This window comes from Abramis brama, assembly GCF_963993115.1.
Source record: "Abramis brama genome assembly, chromosome: 8".
In the NCBI taxonomy this organism is placed as follows: Eukaryota; Metazoa; Chordata; class Actinopteri; order Cypriniformes; family Leuciscidae; genus Abramis; species Abramis brama.
Genome location: NC_139970.1, coordinates 22,073,548 through 22,093,393, shown reverse-complemented (window position 1 = coordinate 22,093,393; position 19,846 = coordinate 22,073,548). Strand labels below are relative to the sequence as shown.

Sequence of the window (19,846 nt, the reverse complement as noted above, 5' to 3'; positions counted from 1 at the left end):
ATACCATGGCAAGTCTTTACCTTGTTCCACATTTTCTACAGTACCATACTGTGCTAACAGGCTGTCCAAAACCTGCAACGAGAAGAGCACAATAAGTTAAACACAATCAGCAAAACATATAAACACATAAACTGTTTTTAGATAGAATATTAGAAAATAGGAGAGTTGGAAAATAAAAGGAACGCTTCACCCCAAAATTAAAATATTCACTATTATGTCAAATATCAAAATCTGTTAGCTTTTAATTAAGAATACCTGTCCTGTACATAGACTGCTGTCCAATGCTGTATTTATTTGATCAACAACAACAAGGTGAAATTAAATAAAAAATAACTTTTCTGTTTTAATATATTTTAAAAATGTATTCCTGTAAAGGTAAATTTGAATTTGCAGATTCATTACTCATCTTAAACATTTCTTATTATTATCAATGTTGAAATCAGTTATAAATCATGCTTAATATTTTTGTGGAACCCATGATACATCTTCTTTTTTTTTTTTTTTCGTTGATGAATATAAAGTTAAAAAGGACAGCATTTATTTGAAACAGAAATGTTTTGTATCATTATCAATTTCTTTATTGTCACTTTTGTTTCATTTAATGCATCCTTGCTGAATAAAAGTATTTAAAAAAAACTTACTGAACCCAAGCTTGGTAATTAATGGTAACTACCAAAAAATGGTAATGTAGCTCTTGCCATTTCATAGTTTTGTTTGAGAAAAAGACTGAATTTTTATTATTCACTGATATTCTGCAGTTCTACCAAAGCTTGTCCAGATTCAAAAGAGGTGTGCAAATGTCACAAAAAAATGGCTTTGTTATAGAGTGAACACATCGTTTTTACACAGTGAGCCACTAAACTCAAGAAAGCAATGCAGAATACAGAGGCACAGTGTCCAAATACACAAACGAAGTGTGTGAGAGCGTGTAAGTGGGCCAGAGCTCACTGTGATGATGTCATCAGGATTTACAATCGGGTCACCAGGGCTGAACACTCTCCAGACAGATTCACACGGACTGAAGAGGAAGTGTATTTGTGTGTATGGGCGGAGCTTCTCTAATGCATCGTCAGTTAGAGAAAGAAAGCGCTGCAGTCCAGAGAAGACAGACAGAGTCCTGACCACACACACACACACACACACACACACACACACACACTATTCTCTCTGCCTGAGCAGTTACACACTCACCTCCCACTGGAGATGAGGAGGAATGTTCCGGATCTGAATCTTCCGACTCCTGCAGACACAGAAAGAAAGCGAGAGAGACAATGAGACAAAAAAGAAAGTGAAAGAGAGAAAGGAGAAATCAGAAAACAGAAGCTCAGCTATATTCAGCGTATGAGTGCTACAGTGTTAAAACATACAGGCTTGCTAATCAGATCCAACAGGGACTAAAGAAACAGAGTGAAACAAAACACTTATAAAGCTCGAGCATCAAAGTGATGCCAATGAAAATCACGATCATCTCTAAAGTGGTGTGTGCATCGACAGAGATTTACAACTAAAGCAAGCAGAAGTCATTCCTTTTCAGTTGTCCACTTATTGCAACATGAGCAACAGTAACCATATTCTTGAAATATTTTTCGATCTTACTAGCAATGTAAAATTGAAAAATATTGTGAATATGCAAAGGATTTTACTGTCATAGTTTGAAAAGTCTATTTTGCTCACAAATGCTTCATTTATGTAATAGCCTATTCTAAAATATTATTACAAATTAAAATAACAGTTTTCTATTTTAATATATTTTAAAATGTAATTTATTCCTGTGACGGCAAAGCTGAATTTTCAGCATCATTACTCCAGTCTTCAGTGTCACATGATCCTTCAGAAATCTTTTTAATATGCTGATTTGATGCTAAAGAAACATTTATTATTATCAATGTTGAAAACTGTTTTTGTTGCTTAACATTTTTGCAAGATGGTGATACCTTTTTCAGGATTCTTTGATGAATAGAAAGTTCAATGAACAGCATTTCTTTGCATTTATTAAAATCATTTAATAAATTTAGTAAAGCATTCATTAAATAGAAAGCTTTTGTAACATTATAAATGTTTTCACTGTCAATTTTGATCAATTTATTGCATCCTTGATGAATAAAAGCATTTTTTGCTCTTTTTTAAATCTTAACACAAATATTTGAATGGTATCATTGTTTCCACAAAAATGTTAAGCAGCAAAAACTGCTTAAAAAACTTCAGATCAGATCATCATATTAGAATAATTTCTGAAGGATCTTGTGACACTGAAGACTGGAGTAATGATGCTGAAAATTAATTTGCCATCACAGGAATAAATTACATTTTTAAATGTATTAAAATAGAAAAAAAAAATATTTTGAATTGTAATATTTCACAATATTACTTATTTTACTGTATTGTTGATGAAAGAAATGCAGCCTTGGTGAGCATTTCAAAAACATTACAAATTGTAATGTTTCCAAACTTTTGACAGGTACTGTATATAAAACAAAAAAAAAAAAAACCTGGCCCATATCGATACCGATATGTCACCGATATATTGTGCATCCCTTTCGGAGCATTTTTTATTTGTATTTTTTTGGGAGCATTTTTAATATAGATTGCAGTATTTTGATACATATGAAGTCATTACCAAAGTCTTTCTGCACCAACGTAAAATTGGCTCAAATCAAAAGCTCTATGATTCATTGCGGGCAACTGTCCAATGACACATACTCAGAAGAGAGAGAGACAGAGAGAGAAAGAGGGAGAGAGAGAGATAGAGAGAGAGAGAGAGAGAGAGAGAGAAATGGCTTAGTTAAGAGTGAGCAGGTCCCTCATTCACAACTTTGCACTCGTCTGTGTCTGTGCTCCATCATTCGTCGAGTCCGACGCTACCCAACAACTTCTGAGAGTTCTGTACCGACACCAAAGCCACACAAACCGCTCCACCACAAGCTGTTAACAACTACATTAAAATGAGTGGAATCGAGCTAGCCAGAGGAAAGAGATTTAAAAGAGCAGTGAGAGAGAGGCAGAACGAGATCTGCAGAGGCACTTTCACACTCCGTTCATTAGGGCTCTTCTGCAGGTAGACTTTGATAAGACAAACGGATAACAGTGAAACGCAAGAGGCTTACAAAGATGTGCCGAGCATCATCTTTCACCGTGCCCGAAAGTAAAAGAGATTAATCTCATTCATCAGAGTGCACTGAATACACAGTAAAGCTGCCCTGGCTGTTTTTACACATTTGCCCAGCACACTTTGCAATACTCTAGTGAGAGAGCTGTGCTCTGTGGAATCGAACACACACACCCAGCTCTCTAAACCGTGACACTTCCTCCACGCCCCTCAAACCTCCTAACTGCCTCAGTCTTAGCGCATCCCTTCGGCTTCGGCTAATGCTGTGGCCTGCTAACTGTCAATCCCTCTATGCTTCCTGAGAAGGGGCAATTTCCTATTTCAGCATGGCAGTTCAGCTAGCTCAAACCTACACCTCCCCATCCTGACCCTCAAATTAGAGGGTTCAACAGTAACACCGTCTCTACAGTGGACATGAGCAGCACCTCTTGATAAGCTAAATTGCTCTCATTATACTCAATGGAAGAGTCCACTGTAGCAAGTTGTGACACCTTCAATTGGCAGACGTGCTGTTTCCATTCACGATGCACTTGTAAGGGCTACTCCAGTCACACTATTATCCCCGTCTGTCTACAAATAAACAGCTTTTACTTAGTTACATATATTGTTTTCATGATTTTTTTTTGCCATAAATTGTTGGTCTCTAGTAAATATTGTCTGATCCTGATCAATTTTAAGCAAATCTCAAATATTGTCCACCCCTAATGCATAATTATTCATGAACTGTATACCTAATGTATAAAAATGAATATTCTGTCATAATTTATTCCCTTTCATATCGTTCCTACCCCTGTATGATGGATCTCGATTCAAACACCCACGCGTTTTTATTCCTAAATGACAACGATTCGTCTGTGACTATTAAACCTCTGACGAAATCACAGCGAACATTCAGATCTGCGTTGGCGCTGCCACTGAGCCAGACAGCAGTTGTCATGTTTAGGTATGAAACACCTTCACAAACAGTCTTAGTATCATTATTTAATTTATAAAAGTTTATAGTTTGAATATAAAACACAGATGTCTAGTGATCCAAATAAAATAAATCAACTTTTGAAAGTAAATTGGCACTTCAAATAAAGATTGTATCAATTAAATCGTTACACCAGTAGGTGGCGACAAGAGACTTAAAAAAAAATTCCGAATCGTGATCTCAATTTATTCCGAATCGTGCATCTCTACTGTATGACTTTCTTTCTTCTGTGGAACATAAAGAAGATATTTAGAGAAATGGTTAAATGTTTTTTGCCCATACAGTGGAAGTCAATTGTAACCAAAGCTGTTTGGTTACCAACATTCTTCAAAGTATCTTCTTTTGTGCTTCAGAGAGCAAATAAAGTCATACAGGTTCGGAAATGAATAAGGGTAAATAAAGAATGGCAGAATTTTTATTTTTGGGTAAACTATCCCTTTGATGGTTCATTTACTTTAGGCACATAGAACTGTTTCTAATACCAAAAGATGGAAGGTAGATTTGTTTAGGTCTGTGAGTTATGAAGGGGAAAAAAACGGTCAGCTGTCCCCCCTAGTACAAAAAATGAGAAAGCTGGATCAGAGGAAAGGAAAGAATAGCAGCAACTGTTAATTTCTCTGTCATGCCTTGTGTTGAGGTTCAAATGCCGACGACACAACAAGTGGACGACGGCTTCTTTTTTTCTGTCTGCTCACTCTCTCTCTCTTTCTAACCACCATAACCATCCATGTTCTTTCCCTCTCTTTTCCTCCATCTCTCCATCTTTCCTCCACCCTGCTGGGGTGGAAAAAGTGACAGTGCTCTCCACAACTCTTCAGGGGCTCCTCATTTTCAGCATGCCTGTGGCAGCACTGGATTACTGAGCCCTTCCTGGACGTGCACGGGCTCAGATGCACACGCCCTGCCCATCACAGGAGGATCATGGCAAACCTCAGCATGAGCATCTCTCTGCCCATCTTCTACGCATTCACACTCACAAAAGACATGTACATAAGGACTTTAAGCTGTCCACTTTGTTTGCATGCGCTCAGTCTCTTGCACAGTGGTGCTTATATGATCAATAAGTTATGAGAACATATGTTTTTACAGTTTAATGTTATTTAAGTTGAAATGACTTAAACATCAGTTGATTGTACTTAAAAATTTAAGGCAGCAACTTTTTTTTATAGTAAACAAGTTTGAGTCCAACTTGCATCATCATCCCGTTTCCAAATTTATTTATTTTCTCACCGTTCCTATGAATAATGTGCCAAAAATGAGACCCCAAAAAATTGGTTATCTGGCAAATTTTTAGAAATGTTTTTTAATGTTTCAGTATCATAGAGTAGATACTTAGCTGTGCATGCTCATTTCGCATAGTTTGATTTGACTAACAAAATGCATTTTATTTTTTCACACTGTACATTATATGTTTTGATGCCCAAATTCGTAGCATTTGTTGCATTTAAAATTATGTTTTAATGTTTTAAGCTATGAAACTTGAAGGATGTTTTAATGGTACAAATTACCTCTTATATGTGACCCTGGACCACAAAACCAGTCACAAGTCGCAAGAGTATATTTGTGGCGATAGCCAACAATACATTGTATGGGTCAAAATGATCGTTTTTTCTTTTATATCAAAAATCATTAGGATCTTAAGTAAAGATCATGTTCCATGAAGATATTTTGTAAATTTCCTACCGTAAATATATAAAGAAAAATATTTTTGTGAGTGCATGCAGCAAAATCGCGAACATAAACTTTAAAAAACTTTACAGGCGATTTTCTCAATGTTTAGATTTATTTGCACCCTCAGATTCCAGATTTTCAAATAGTTGTATCTCGGCCAAATATTATTCTATCCTAACAAGCTTCAGCTTTCAGACGATGTATACATCTCAAATTCTTTTTTGTGGTCCAGGGTCACATATGTCAAAAATTTGATTTCACATGTCATTACCCCTTTAAACTATTTATCGGTTATCGGCCATAACATGAAAAAATGATCAGTTTATCAATATCAGTCCAAATTTTTTACATTGGTGCATCCCTAAAAAAACACTGAAAATACACATGCACAGGGAAACAAAACTCTAAGTTCACACACAAACACCGAGAGGCAGGATCTGGATCTCTAAGGATTAATTTATGATGTGCCATCAGGAGGGGGCAGGTTTATTAGCTTGTTATTTTCGAATCTCTTCAGTGAGTATTTGTTTATATTTATGTGTAATGGAGCTGAACCCAATGCACTTTTGAAATCGGTCTCACAGACCCCTTCACCCCAGTCCAAAACCACCAGCACTAGAAGATGCAGACTGAATGCACTGCTTACCGTATGTTTGTTGAACGTAACCAAGTTGTCTGCTGCTGGTTTAGAAAAGGGTGCCAGACAACTAAATAAAAAAACACGCTTCTCAATTTCTGCCTTTGAATATCTGAGGGTGGCCACGTTCAGTTGAAAAGCTAATATTTACAGCAGCCAGATGCAGCGCACAAGCTAGAAAACCATGTTGGCATACAGATCCTCACATCCGCGTGGATGGTGCGAAGGAACGTTCGCCACTGGAAGCGGCGTGCAGCAGACGGGTCAGAATAGGACCATTCACCTTGGGCCAGGACCTCTCAGACCTGCTAACGACCACCATCTGATCATCCCTGTCAGCCAGACGAAATGTTATTCACCATACATAAATCACTCAGCCACAACGCGGGCACGTGAGCAGGGGCGGATAATTGGGAGTCACACGTGTGCAAACAAAGAACAAACATTCAGGCGTTCCTCATTGGAGAATGAGAAAGAGGTGGACCTCACTTCTCTCTAATGCCCTGGCCGTGGTGGACACAACAAAGACAGGAAGCGGACTCTTATCTGGATCAATGCACAGGAAATGAGCACAGAAAGTCAATCAAAAAGTGACTGACACTTTGGTTACAATGTCATGTTATGAATTCACAGTTTTGATTAAAAAAAAGCTAATAACTGACTTAGGTCAATTTTAACCTTTAATGTTATTGTAGTGTTTGTAAGGTTTACAGCTTTAGTTGAGAGAGACATGAACTGTACCTGATATATCCAAATGAATGAAACTGAAATAAAATCAAAATCGAATCAAATTTGTATCAATACCCAGCCCCACCATTTATTGTGGCATCTTTTAAACTAAACATACTAGTCTCATGAAAGGAGCAAACGTTATGATGTGTAACATCCACAGGAACAAAAAATGCACTCATGCAGAGATGAGACATAGTGGCTCCACTCCATATGGGTGGCAGGACACATAGACTCACACACTCATGAGGGTGTGCAGAACTGACACCAGGCGGCAGCTCGCAAGCCACAGACAGCCAATGTTCCATGTCTGTCCTATACGTCCCACAGTGTGGCCTCATAAAGAGTCAAAGAAGAAGAGCTAAGTTAACAGTTTTAGGAATGGTCTGCTCCCTCCTCGGATGCATGAAATGCAATCCTACTTCAAATGTCTTGTCTTGGGCTGTGAATCGACCCAGACACTCCACATTCCTGGCTTTAATAGTTTTGGATGCACAGGAACTTTAAAAGCCACAATGGGTTTCCCTCAGTCTCAGGAGCCCTGTGATAAATAAGCATCTATGCTTGCGAATGTCCTGGATTCTGAGAATTTCACAGATTCATAGAGGGTATTTTGGAAATGTCAGGACGAATGTGGAATTTATTTTACTTTAATTTAGTTCTTGAAAGTCACATGACAGGAATATCAGAGCTCACTTTGCTCTTCTTGATGAAAATGTCAGTGTATGGAAGTGCTCACTTCTACAACTGAAATGCTGCATGATGGTGTGGTGACGTGATTAAAGATTTGGGTGGGTTACTGGTTTGTAGGAAATTACAGTAGTCTGTTCTGAGAATAAACAAAATAAATGCAACAAAAATGGCTGTTTTATCAAAGTGTCAAACAGTCCATATTTTTAGGGGAATAAAAATTCCCATATTCAAAAACAACATAACACAAATTTCTTTGGAAACACAGTCTCCTAAACCAGCTGTGTTCAACCATGAAGTTGCAAGAGATTGCTATGGGGTTTGCATTTTTTCAAATTAATTAAAAAAAATAGTTTTTTAGTAACTTTTAGTGAGTTTTAGTCAATTTTAGTGAGTATTTTACCATATTTTTGATCAAATAATTCAAGAGACTTAACTCAAAAACATATTACTGACTCCAAACTTTTGAAGGGTAGTGTACATCTAACAGATGGGAAGAAAAAAGATAATAGAGAGTGCCACACTATCTCCACCTGGTCACCGTGATTTTACCAAGTAAGACATGTTCCAGGATAAACATATTTTGTTGATCCTGGAGACCAACATTCCAGTCTGAAAATTTAGCCCTAACCTGTCCCTACCCTTAAACCTAACCCTATCCATAACATATTAGCCCTAAAATCAGAGGCAAATGATACAGAGGCAATTGCCTTGCCTTGGTTGTACGCCTAAACTTGACATAGACTGTTAACTTGTTCCTCAAATCTGATTGGTGTATTGGAATGTTGTTCCTGGATCAATAAAGATGTGAAATCAGGTTCACCATCTCCCCCTCACCAAAGTCAAATACACAGAATCAGCTAAAATTGGACAGTAATACTATAACACTATCAGAATTCAGGGCGCACTAAAAACTGAGGTTAACACCTAAACTAGAGGGTTAAGTCTTCTTGTCAGATAAGTTACTGAAGATGGTGCTGTGAGAACTTTTGCACAAATTGTTTTGTCTGTCTTGCTATCAACACAAATAACTTCCGCTGTTACAACTGACTGAGCTTTCAGTGTTTCCTGAAGTCACTACAGAACTTCTCACGACAGGAACTAAAACTCGGAACTGTCCAAGTGTCACTGGAACACTCTGTACTTCCCTAACGGCAACAGAACAGACACTTGTAAAAAAGAAAAGAAGATCATGCCACCTTGAAAATGTTTCCTCTCATAGTCACTGTATTTCACGAATAAATTCAAACACATTTGTTTTGTAGTTACTAGTCATCTTTTTAGTATAAAAACAATTTACATTTTAAAATCCCAGAAGAAGAAATGTGTCAATACTCAGTCTCAGGGTGTAAGGAGGCAACCAGACGAGAGACAACAGATCTCCCGCCAAATAAACATCACAGGGAAAGGCAGTGTTTTATACAATGTGCTCAAACGACACCAAAGAAATTCAACATGATGAATGTGCCACATGTGACAGTGACGTATATAGCTAATGCTCAGGGATTCATCAGTGCAGAAACCATCTAACCATACTGATCTGCCTTCTGTGCTCTGCCTTAGACATACAAAGACCTTAGAAGAACAACACCACCATATACACACTTTCCCTCTCTCTCTCTTTCTCTCTCTCTTTCTCTCTCTCTCTCTCTCTCTCTCTCCCTTGTTTGCTGTCGCTCTCACTCTCAGGGCGAAGGCTAATGAGAATGCAGAGTGTTCACCTGCCTGGCTGAGATCCTGCAGAAGGGAGAAGCTCCTCACGGGTAAATGGAGGCAGCAGTTCTCTGACAGGCCCTCTGCTGCTGTCAGTATTCACTCACTGAAACCAGTAGTCACTAGTCAGAGAGTCGTGCTCTTAAGAGCCACTCATGAACTCCCAAACTTAGAACTATAGTTCTAAGAAAGAGAACTATATGCAGTTAGGAATCCTTAGTTCTATGACTTAAAGTTTTGAGGAAGTAAAAAAACGTATTACGTCAGAAAAGGGGTTTTATTTAAGAATTAAAGAAAGGGTAAGAATTATTCATAAGCTGCCGTTTTCAATTAAAAACAGAAATTTCCGGAAAAAAGTCTATTAGTTAGCATCACTGAATATTACATGTCGTCCTTAACATTTCTATCGTAAAACAATTGTCAGATATTTAGCTACTTACATCTTATTCCACTCTTTCACAATTAAAACTGAAGTGTTAGGCTACTGTAATTCACGATCTTTAATTGGCATCTCAATCATCTCCACAGATACATGTGCTGACCGACAGATAGATAGCCTACTTGTGCTGCAGTGTAACGTGTTTGAGATGTTGTGCTTTCCACAGTGCATAACCTACATTTCACATGTATTCTTCATCTGTAAATGTTAGAAACTCGTGCAAATATTTCCATATTTCCATTTCCACTCCGGTCAGGAGTGAATCTTCGCCAAACTCCATAGATTTCCGTGAACGAGCGCCGCCGCGCGCATGCGCAAAAAACATACGGAGTGCAATAATTCTGATTAAAATATACATATTGCTAAAATATTTTTTGTTGAACAATAAATGTGCCATATGTAGAATTTTAAACTAAACAAGTAAGTGTATTTTTATGACAGCAGTAAATGTAAAGTGACTATTGTAATAGGGTAGACCTAATCAAATGTAGGTTAATTAGTTTGTGCTTTTGTTTGTATTTATTTGAATTTTTAGTTTAGTAAATTTAAAAATAAAATCTTTATTTTTGTTTTTAGATTATAATGTTACAATGTTAGAATGTAATGTGATTTTAACCCATTTTTGCACATAATATACTATTTGTAATTTGTACTTATTTTAATACTGACTGTCTTTAACAATATTTAAAATTTATGAGTTAGGCTAGTAATTTTTGGTGTCATAACCTTATTTATTAAGGTTACATGGATCAAAAACAACTAAAACAATAACTAAGCCTGTTTTATTTTATTTTATTTTATTTATTTATTACTTTTTGTGTTGGGGCCAGTGAAAATTTTGGCAGGGCAAGTAAAAATTTCAACCCCTGGCCCAAACGGGCCAGTAGAAAAAATCCTTAACATTGAGCCCTGAACAGAGTGGTGCGTAATGAAGTGCACCACAGACTGTAAAAAAAGATGTCTCCACTTCCTTCCACTGTAGAAAAATGAAGCCAAAATATCCCAAAAATGGTCATTTCCAATTATGTCATTAGGAGCCCAGTCTGCTCAGTAGTGCTCCTGAGGTGGAGCCGTGGCATTATGGTCCCGCCCATACCCAGACTCAATTGTACAACACAGCTGTCAATCATTGTTACGCCCTGTTTGTATAGCATCAAATGACAAACTAAAACCAAACTTGCTGGAAAAAAACGAACACTTCAACATACGTCAGTGTGATAAGAACTACATGAAATGACAGAAAGCATCTTCGGAAAAAAAATTATTTGAAGTGCAATTTTGCAATTCTCAAATTTTGTTGAGAGGGCGGGGTTTATGACCTATATTGCAGCCAGCCACCAGGAGGCGGTTGAAATGTTTTTGCTTAATTTTTCAGGAATGTTTTTTTAAATGTTTGTATATTTGTAGATTTAGTGATTGTGAAGTTGTTTAAAAGATTGCCTTTCTAATAGTGTTTTTATTAATTACCATCTCCCCCATTTATAGTCCTCCCTGCAGGCAAAACTGACACTCAGCAATTAAATAAATTAATATAATACGTAGCAAGTAGCAGCAGTAACAGATGACACTGGCAGTGTATCTTTACAGTATACATGTATCTGTATACCCAACAGGTTTGCAGAAATTATTAATATTAATACACATAACATATCTCTCATAAAATGCATCTAGCTACACTCAACCACAGAGAAGCGAGACAGATCTCTGTGAGCAGTATATTCACTACAATTACAATCCTATGCGTCTAATCATGCTCTTTGCAGCTAGCTAATACAACTGAAGTGTTTTAAAAAGAGGGGTAAAAAACAGCAGATACAAACATATAGGGCCCTATTTTAACGATCTAAGCACATGGTCTAAAGCGCACGGTGCAGGTGCACTTAGGACGTGTCTGAATCCACTTTTGCTAGTTTAACGACGGGAAAAATGGCCGGCGCTCCCAGCGCATGGTCTAAAAGGGTTGTCCCTATTCTCTTAATGAGTAATGGGTGTGTTTTGGGCTTAACGTGCAAATAAACCAATCAGAGTCTCATCTCCCATTCCCTTTAAAAGCCGTGGCGGAATTTTATAGTGGAAAGACTGAACACGTCTTCAGAGAGGAAACAGATCTGCTCGTGCGCGAGGTTAAAGCGCGTGAGCAGACCATCTACGGGACAAGCCGGATTCCACCATACCTTTATGTACACGATGATAATCTCTTAAATTGTAATCCTTTTATTTTTAATATTTGGCTAGTTTGTGTGCTGCTGCGTATCCCTTTTTATGTAATAAGTAGAGTGTACGTGCGTTGTGGGCCCGCCTATAGGCTCATATTACTAACGCTCAAAATAGCAACGCTCCAACAATGCGCCTGAACACACCTCGTTTTCAGACCAGCACGCCCATGGGCGCACAAATCAATAGTGTCTGGCTGCATCAGACTTGCACTCTTAGTCACCTGCGCTTCCTCTGCAAGTGACGTCACAATACTATAGGATTAGGGTAGGATTAGGATTTGGTTTAGGGTAGGATTAGGATTTGGTTTAGGGTTAGTTGCATGTAATTATGCATAATTTACTGTTATTGCTATGGTAAGTACATGTTATTATGTAGTCTGAGAGTGCAAGTCTGAGAGTGCAAGTGCAACCCTTTTCACACAAATGGGCGCAAATGCATTTGCTATTAAACAACGTTGGCGCAGGACGTGAAAATGATAACTGCGTCGGGCTGAAACTAGTAAAAAACACTTGCGCCGCGCCTGGCGCCGCATTGCGCCGGATATATGATAGGGCCCTTAAGGTAAACAATTCAGTCAGACAATCGTGCTACTGCTTTACATATATACACAAGATTATGTTGTGTATATACTACAATTTACAATGCAGTGCTCACTGCTGCAGGCGTAACTACCACTCGAGCAGCTGCACTGCAGCTCACTAACACACGCACACACACAGAGATCACACAGCAGCACTCTCTGAGAAAGCCCCGCCCCCTGACCGGCACAGCCTATCAGAGAGCACTACACTCTCATCCAATGAGGCAAAACAGTGACCAGAGAACTGAGGGAATTACTAAACTGAAGCATATTATTCTACACAAGATTTTGTAACACACAAACTCGCTACTTTTTAGTAGTGTTTCTAACAACTTCTTTATTTGTGAAAAATACTAGGATGTTTCTATATAAAGTATAAATTAAGCCAGGAAGCAAGAGAGAAATTACTACTGCACCATGCTACATAACAGAACACTGTACCCTGCAGGTACATTGAGTTCACTGTTTGCTTAAATGTTCAGCTGAAGAGATCACAGGATTTGGAGGAGGGCACTGTTAGTCCACTGATGCATTAAGTAATCAGCATGCTGGGAGTTTGCTTTCAAAGCATGGTGTAGAGTTGTTGTTTGGTAAATAAAGGTACAGTCTGCCAGCTGTTTCCAGTCCTGCTCCATTTTATGGGTCAGCCACACACACACACACACACACAAAACACGTCAACACGAATCTGCAAGTATTTATCAGTTATTTTGTGCTTTCATCTCCCATGGGCGACAGTGAGCTGCTTGTTTTACTCTTTGAGAAATACATGCTCTAAACAGCAGCCCCATTAGAGAAACACAGAGTACTTCTGGTAAGGAGCTTGTCCACTTTGCTTCAGGATATTAATGGTTGAGACAGCAAGAGACAGGAAGGAGTGTTTACATGAGGATTCCTCACTGCATCTCTAAAACTGCTAATAGAGTCCTTCCCAAAGCTTTGGTTAGAGCTTGAACAACACACGTTTATTATTTTTCAGTCTACATTACAGCTCTAAAAGTATTAAAATGTTTTAGCTGAATTAATTGCACAATATGCCTCAAGTCAAAATTAATAAAATTAACCCCAAATGAACATCCTTTTAGTATTAAGTAATTTTTATTTATAATAAAGTCAAAATTAATAAAATTAACCCAAATGAACATCCTTTTAGTATTAAGTCATTTTTATTAAATAATAAGAATTATTTATAATTTAAGCACAAAACTGTCCAGAGCAAGCGTTACAATGTGCTTTAATTACATCCAAAATATGAAAAGAGAAATCAAACATTCAAAAGTCATAATGTTGCAGACAAAAAAAAAAAATCAATGCATAGACGTTATGAAAAGTGAGTTTAGAAGTAAATTGATCCCTTCTGAAGAAAAACTGCTTAAGCTAGCCTAATCGGATTTGCTGGTCTTAGCTTGTCAGACCTGTCTGTTGGCCGGTTTTAAACTGGTTTTGGGTAGGCTGGGAGACCAGCTGGCTAACCACCATCTAAAACAGCTAAAACTAACTGCAGATTCACAAAAACAAAGTTGGTACTTCAAGTTTCAAGTTAGCTGTTTCAATGTTCACTAAACACGTTAAATTGACAGCCCTAGTTTAGCCTATGTGTTTTTATGTCTCTTTAGTACTCATCCAGCAAAAGGAAGCAGCCTAGAATCAAACAGGCCTGTGGAAAATCCTAAATCAATTTCTGTTATGGTTTACATTAATGTGACTTCATGTAACGAGTTCATGAGGTTGAGTTACCTAATGTAATGAGTAAGCCAGTGCCTTAGACTCTTATTGCTTACAAGAAGCATGTATTATTCTTCAGGAAGATGTATTTTCTATTGGGTTTGATAGGAGTGTAAATAAAACTCAGAATCAAGCATCACCGAAACAAAATTAATCTTATGCAGCTTTTCACACATTTAATGAATTATATACACCACAACATTCATTTATATACTAATTTACACCATTTATACTATGAAGGACTAAAAATGACAGAACGAAAAATAAATAAATAAATAAATAAATAAATAAATAAAAGTGAAAATAAATACATGTTGGTAATATAAATGGCTATTTCTGTATTTTTACATGCATTTATTTATTTATTTATGCATTTTTATATGTATTTATTTCTGTATTTATACATTTATTTATATATTTATGTATTTATATATTTATATATGTATTTATTTATACATTTATTTATTCCTACATTTATTTATTTCTGTATTTCCACATTTCTCCATTTATTTATTTCTGTATTTCCACATTTCTACATTTATTTTTCCCTGTGCATGTATGCTAATAAACATTGTGCTTTTGTCAAACTGTAAACTCTTGTCAAACTGTAACCTACAACTGTCACCCAACCAAAATCACACACACACGCTGTTTAAAAGCCAAAATGACAAGAAAAAACATAAAAACGAATGAAAACTGATAACCGCAATGCATTGCAATGGACGAGGAAGCAGAGAATGGGTTAGCTATGCGTACTGTGATTGGCTCATCGCGTTTGGGGGCGTGGCTTAGCCATTGGTCAATTAGCATATATGCGCAGGGAAAAATAAATGTAGAAATGTGGAAATACAGAAATAAATAAATGTAGAAATGTGGAAATACATAAATAAATAAATGTAGGAATAAATAAATGTATAAATAAATAAATATATAAATAAATAAATATATAAATACATAAATAAATACATATAAAAATGCATAAATAAATAAATAAATACATGTAAAAATACAGAAATAGCCATTTATATTACCAAAATGTATTTATTTTCACTATTATTTCTGCATTTATTTATTTCTTTCTACTTTTATTTATTTATTTATTTTTCGTTCTGTCATTTTTAGTCCTTCATATTATACAGCTGTATTTCATTACAAATCTGACTTAGGGAATCCTCTGATTTAATACTACAAGTCTACAGCACATGATGTATAATGGCAAAAATCATTAATGTTGATTGTTTTTCCTGATACTGTAATTATCAATATTTTGATGAATAGAATTTACATAAAATTAAGTGCAAACAACAGACATGTCTGTGATTGTTTACAAAGCTCAACCACTGACAAAAAACACACTGCCAACAGTGAATGATGATGCAATGGGAGTAGACCTAAATGCAATACTGTACTCTGTAGTCAACATATTTCACAATAATAACCTTGATTATTTATTTGAATAATTATGCAGCTCTAGTCAAAAGGCCAACAGCAAAAGAAATAGAACCAAACGGCAGCTGAGAACATCAACAGTATTTTAATAAGACAACAAGGAAGTTGTAGAGGACATTTTAAAATGTTAGTGTTAACAAAACAGGGATGTGTGAGAGAGACTGTATCTCATCTGAAACCCAGTTGGCTCAGTCAACGGGCTGATGATAGCATGAACTGGCCTTGGCAGGCTAGTGTTTTTTCTGAGCCTGCTCTGGCACACAGAGACCAGTTTCTCCACTCCATGAAGTGACGTCCATTACAATCCACCTGTGCACAGAGAGTTACAGGCCTCTGAATTCGAAAAATAAATCTCTCTGAATACCATATAACAGTTTGACAGCCTGCAAAAGGAGGGAAAGTCCTGGATTGTTATGAGCAGTTACAGAAAATACCTAGTTCTACAACGTACACACACTCCAATGTTTACAATTCAAAGCTCTACCCAGCCTATGGAATATAAGCTCAGACTGAAACACTGTTATGATGCCAGAACTACCAGCACATTAACCAGAAGCGGCTCCTGGCCATAAATGTAGGCTGGGCAGATTCTGGGTCTTCTCAGTTTATGATAAACATTTTGTAAGCTTTAAATACTAATCGCTGATCACATGCAGACACACTTTGGGCAGAGGTTTAACGTCCTTGCATTATTCAGCCTGAGGGTGTCGGTCTAATGTTGATTGACAGGCGTACACACAACACACCCATAGAACGCTATCTTAGTATTGCCTTAATGTAGTATTTATTGCCTCAGAGAATGTTGTTTTAGAATGTTACAAGTTGCGAGTTCTATTCTCAGAACAAACATCAATCAAACACAACAGAACTATATAAAGGCTATTCACTAGGCTATTGATAGGAAGAACAGACATGTCAACTAGTTACTGACCTGATGCGCTTAAGCGGATTGATATCGTCTTGGTTTGCAGCGAGGTTTACATTAGGTAAACTGCCTCAATGGCTCTCAATTAGAGTGCACTACAGTTCCATTTTTCACCATAGTTTTACATTGAAAAATTGCAAACCTGCCCTTGCAGATGAGGGCTGACATGAACATACAGTGGGGAGAACAAGTATTTGATACACTGCCGATTTTGCAGGTTTTCCCACTTACAAAGCATGTAGAAGTCTGTAATTTTTATCATAGGTACTCTTCAACTGTGAGTGACAAAACAAAAATCCAGAAAATCACATTGTATGATTTTTAAATCATTAATTTGTCCAGGCCCGTCTGAAGTTTGCCAATGAGTCATGACCATCTGGATGATCCAGAGGAGGAATGGGAGAAGGTCATGTGGTCTGATGAGACAAAAATAGAGCTTTTTGGTCTAAACTCCACTCGCCGTGTTTGGAGGAAGAAGAAGGATGAGTACAACCCCAAGAACACCATCCCAACCGTGAAGCATGGAGGAGGAAACATCATTCTTTGGGGATGCTTTTCTGCCATGTATTTAGAGATCTTGGCCAACAACCTCCTTCCCTCAGTAAGAGCATTGAAGATAGGTCGTGGCTGGGTCTTCCAGCATGACAACGACCCGAAACACACAGCCAGGGCAACTAAGGAGTGGCTCCGACCGTAAGAAGCATCTCAAGGTCCTGGAGTGGCCTAGCCAGTCTCCAGACCTGAACCCAATAGAAAATCTTTGGAGGGAGCTGAAAGTCCGTATTGCCCAGCGACAGCCCCGAAACCTGAAGGATCTGGAGAAGGTCTGTATGGAGGATTGTGCCAAAATCCCTGCTGCAGTGTGTGCAAACCTGGTCAAGAACTACAGGAAACGTATGATCTCTGTAATTGCAAACAAAGGTTTCTGTACCAAATATTAAGTTCTGCTTTTCTGATGTATCAAATACTTATGTCATGCAATAAAATGCAAATTAATTACTTAAAAATCATACAATGTGATTTTCTGGATTTTTGTTTTAGATTCCGTCACTCACAGTTGAAGAGTACCTATGATAAAAATTACAGACTTCTACATGCTTTGTAAGTGGGAAAACCTGCTAAATCGGCAGTGTATCAAATACTGGTTTTCCCCACTGTATGCCTGCCTACATTTATTTATGAACAGCAATTGACCCTTCACTATGCTTCGCTCCCTTGGATTATTACAAGCTTTTTTTAAGAACATCCCATAGGACTGAATAACAGTGTTATTCAGTAAAAAGACAAAATAATAAATGGATAATATTCATGGAATGAAGCAACAAAATGAAAAGTCTTTTTATATGTTGTTTTCATAATTAATAACCTTACAACATGTTTTATTCCATCAAATATTAATAGATAAATTCAGGCATTAGGAGAACATCACTGAAATACTGATTCACAAACTTCAGCCTGTGAAAAGCACCAAAAATCTTCATATTCAATCACTCACTGCACTATAAGCTGACACATCATAAGTGACAGAAGAACAGACCTCAATATGACACTACAGATACATCTGCATGATACTCTATTTCTCAAGAAAACATGCCAGGAAATGTGTCAACATTTAACAATAGGAGTAATGACACATCTACGGTAAGAAAACTATTTTCAACTCAAGGAGGAACAGTGTTAAAAAATCCTTCGATTTTTAGACTAAACTGATGAAGATGTACCTACCCTTTAAAGTAAGATAATTTCCTGAATTACACATGCACATCTGAATCCATCACATCACGATATGGCAGCACCAACTGCTATTCAAACAGTCTGTTTTGAGTTTTACTTTCATTTTCACCTAGAATATTCCAGAATTTAACAAAATTCTGGATTCTGTTAGATTCACTGATGTATTATCCTCTCATTTGAGCTAAAAGCTTTTGTTAAAATTAAACTTCAGTAATTTTAGTTTTTATTATTTTTCACTTTCAGTGCAAATTCAGTTTATAATTAAACAAATAATTAAAAAAATTACATAAAATAATGTTCAAATATTTTGTATTTCTTTTACAAAAAGAAGCTTAAAGAGATTTTTTTTAATTAAGATTTAGGTTCAAAGCTTATGTTTAGTTTATATAGTTTTATATAGCTAATATACTTTTTTATTATTATTTGAAATATATTAAACATTAACAATTCTAATGCTTGACATGGAGGCAAAGAACCACCCGACACGAAGCACAGCTAGTTGTGGATCATCCCGCTTTTACCATGGTCATTTGCCAGGTTTGACAAGTTAAAGCTGTTATTGATGTTTGAGGCAAAATTTGGCCTCAAGGGTAAAAATGACGGTTCGTTTTGTTGGTTAAGATTCGTTGGATCTAGCATTCTGCCAGCTTTAAATCAGTTGTAGTGGGAAGTTCGGATCATTTTACTGACTTGGATCTTTGAATCTCGTTCATCGAAATGAACAAATCTTCGAGTCATTTCGTTCATTTCAGCAGAATGTATATAAAAACACATTAAAAAAAAATTGCAATGCAAGGAAAAGGCCAAATTATGAGAAAAATAATCGATTTATTAATTTATCTGGGTCTTAAGGCTATGCAGTCTGTTAGTTAACCTCACCTCCTGAAGCTGTTCGTTCATCCCGCGACATCCTCATAAACATTATAGTTTAAGTAGAAAAAAATATTTATGTAAAGAGATATAGTAAAATAAAAAGTGCTTACATTCTCCCCCCCACCCCACCCTTTTTCTGAGCCTGCTCTGCCACACAGAAACCAGTTTCTCCACTCCATAAAGTGACATCCATCACAATCCACCTGTGCACAGAAAGTTACAGGCCTCCAAATTCAAAAAATAAATCTCTCTGAATACCATATAACAGTTCGACAGCCTGCAAAAGGAGGGAAAGTAATACCTAGTTCTACAACGTACACACACTCCAATGTTTACAATTCAAAGCTCTACCCAGCCTATGGAATATAAGCTCAGACTGAAACAC

General features: G+C 36.9%; 1 protein-coding gene across 1 annotated transcript in view; it reads right to left on the bottom strand.

The window, feature by feature from the left end:
- Window positions 1-19,846, bottom strand: part of igf2bp2a (insulin-like growth factor 2 mRNA binding protein 2a) — a 71,019-nt gene that overhangs the window by 37,079 nt on the left and 14,094 nt on the right. The window contains exons 3-4 of the mRNA XM_084122482.1: window positions 1,192-1,240; window positions 21-72 (exon numbers count right to left, since the gene is read on the bottom strand). Coding sequence (XP_083978608.1) covers window positions 21-72; window positions 1,192-1,240 — 101 coding nt within the window. The remainder of the gene's footprint in view (window positions 1-20; window positions 73-1,191; window positions 1,241-19,846) is intronic.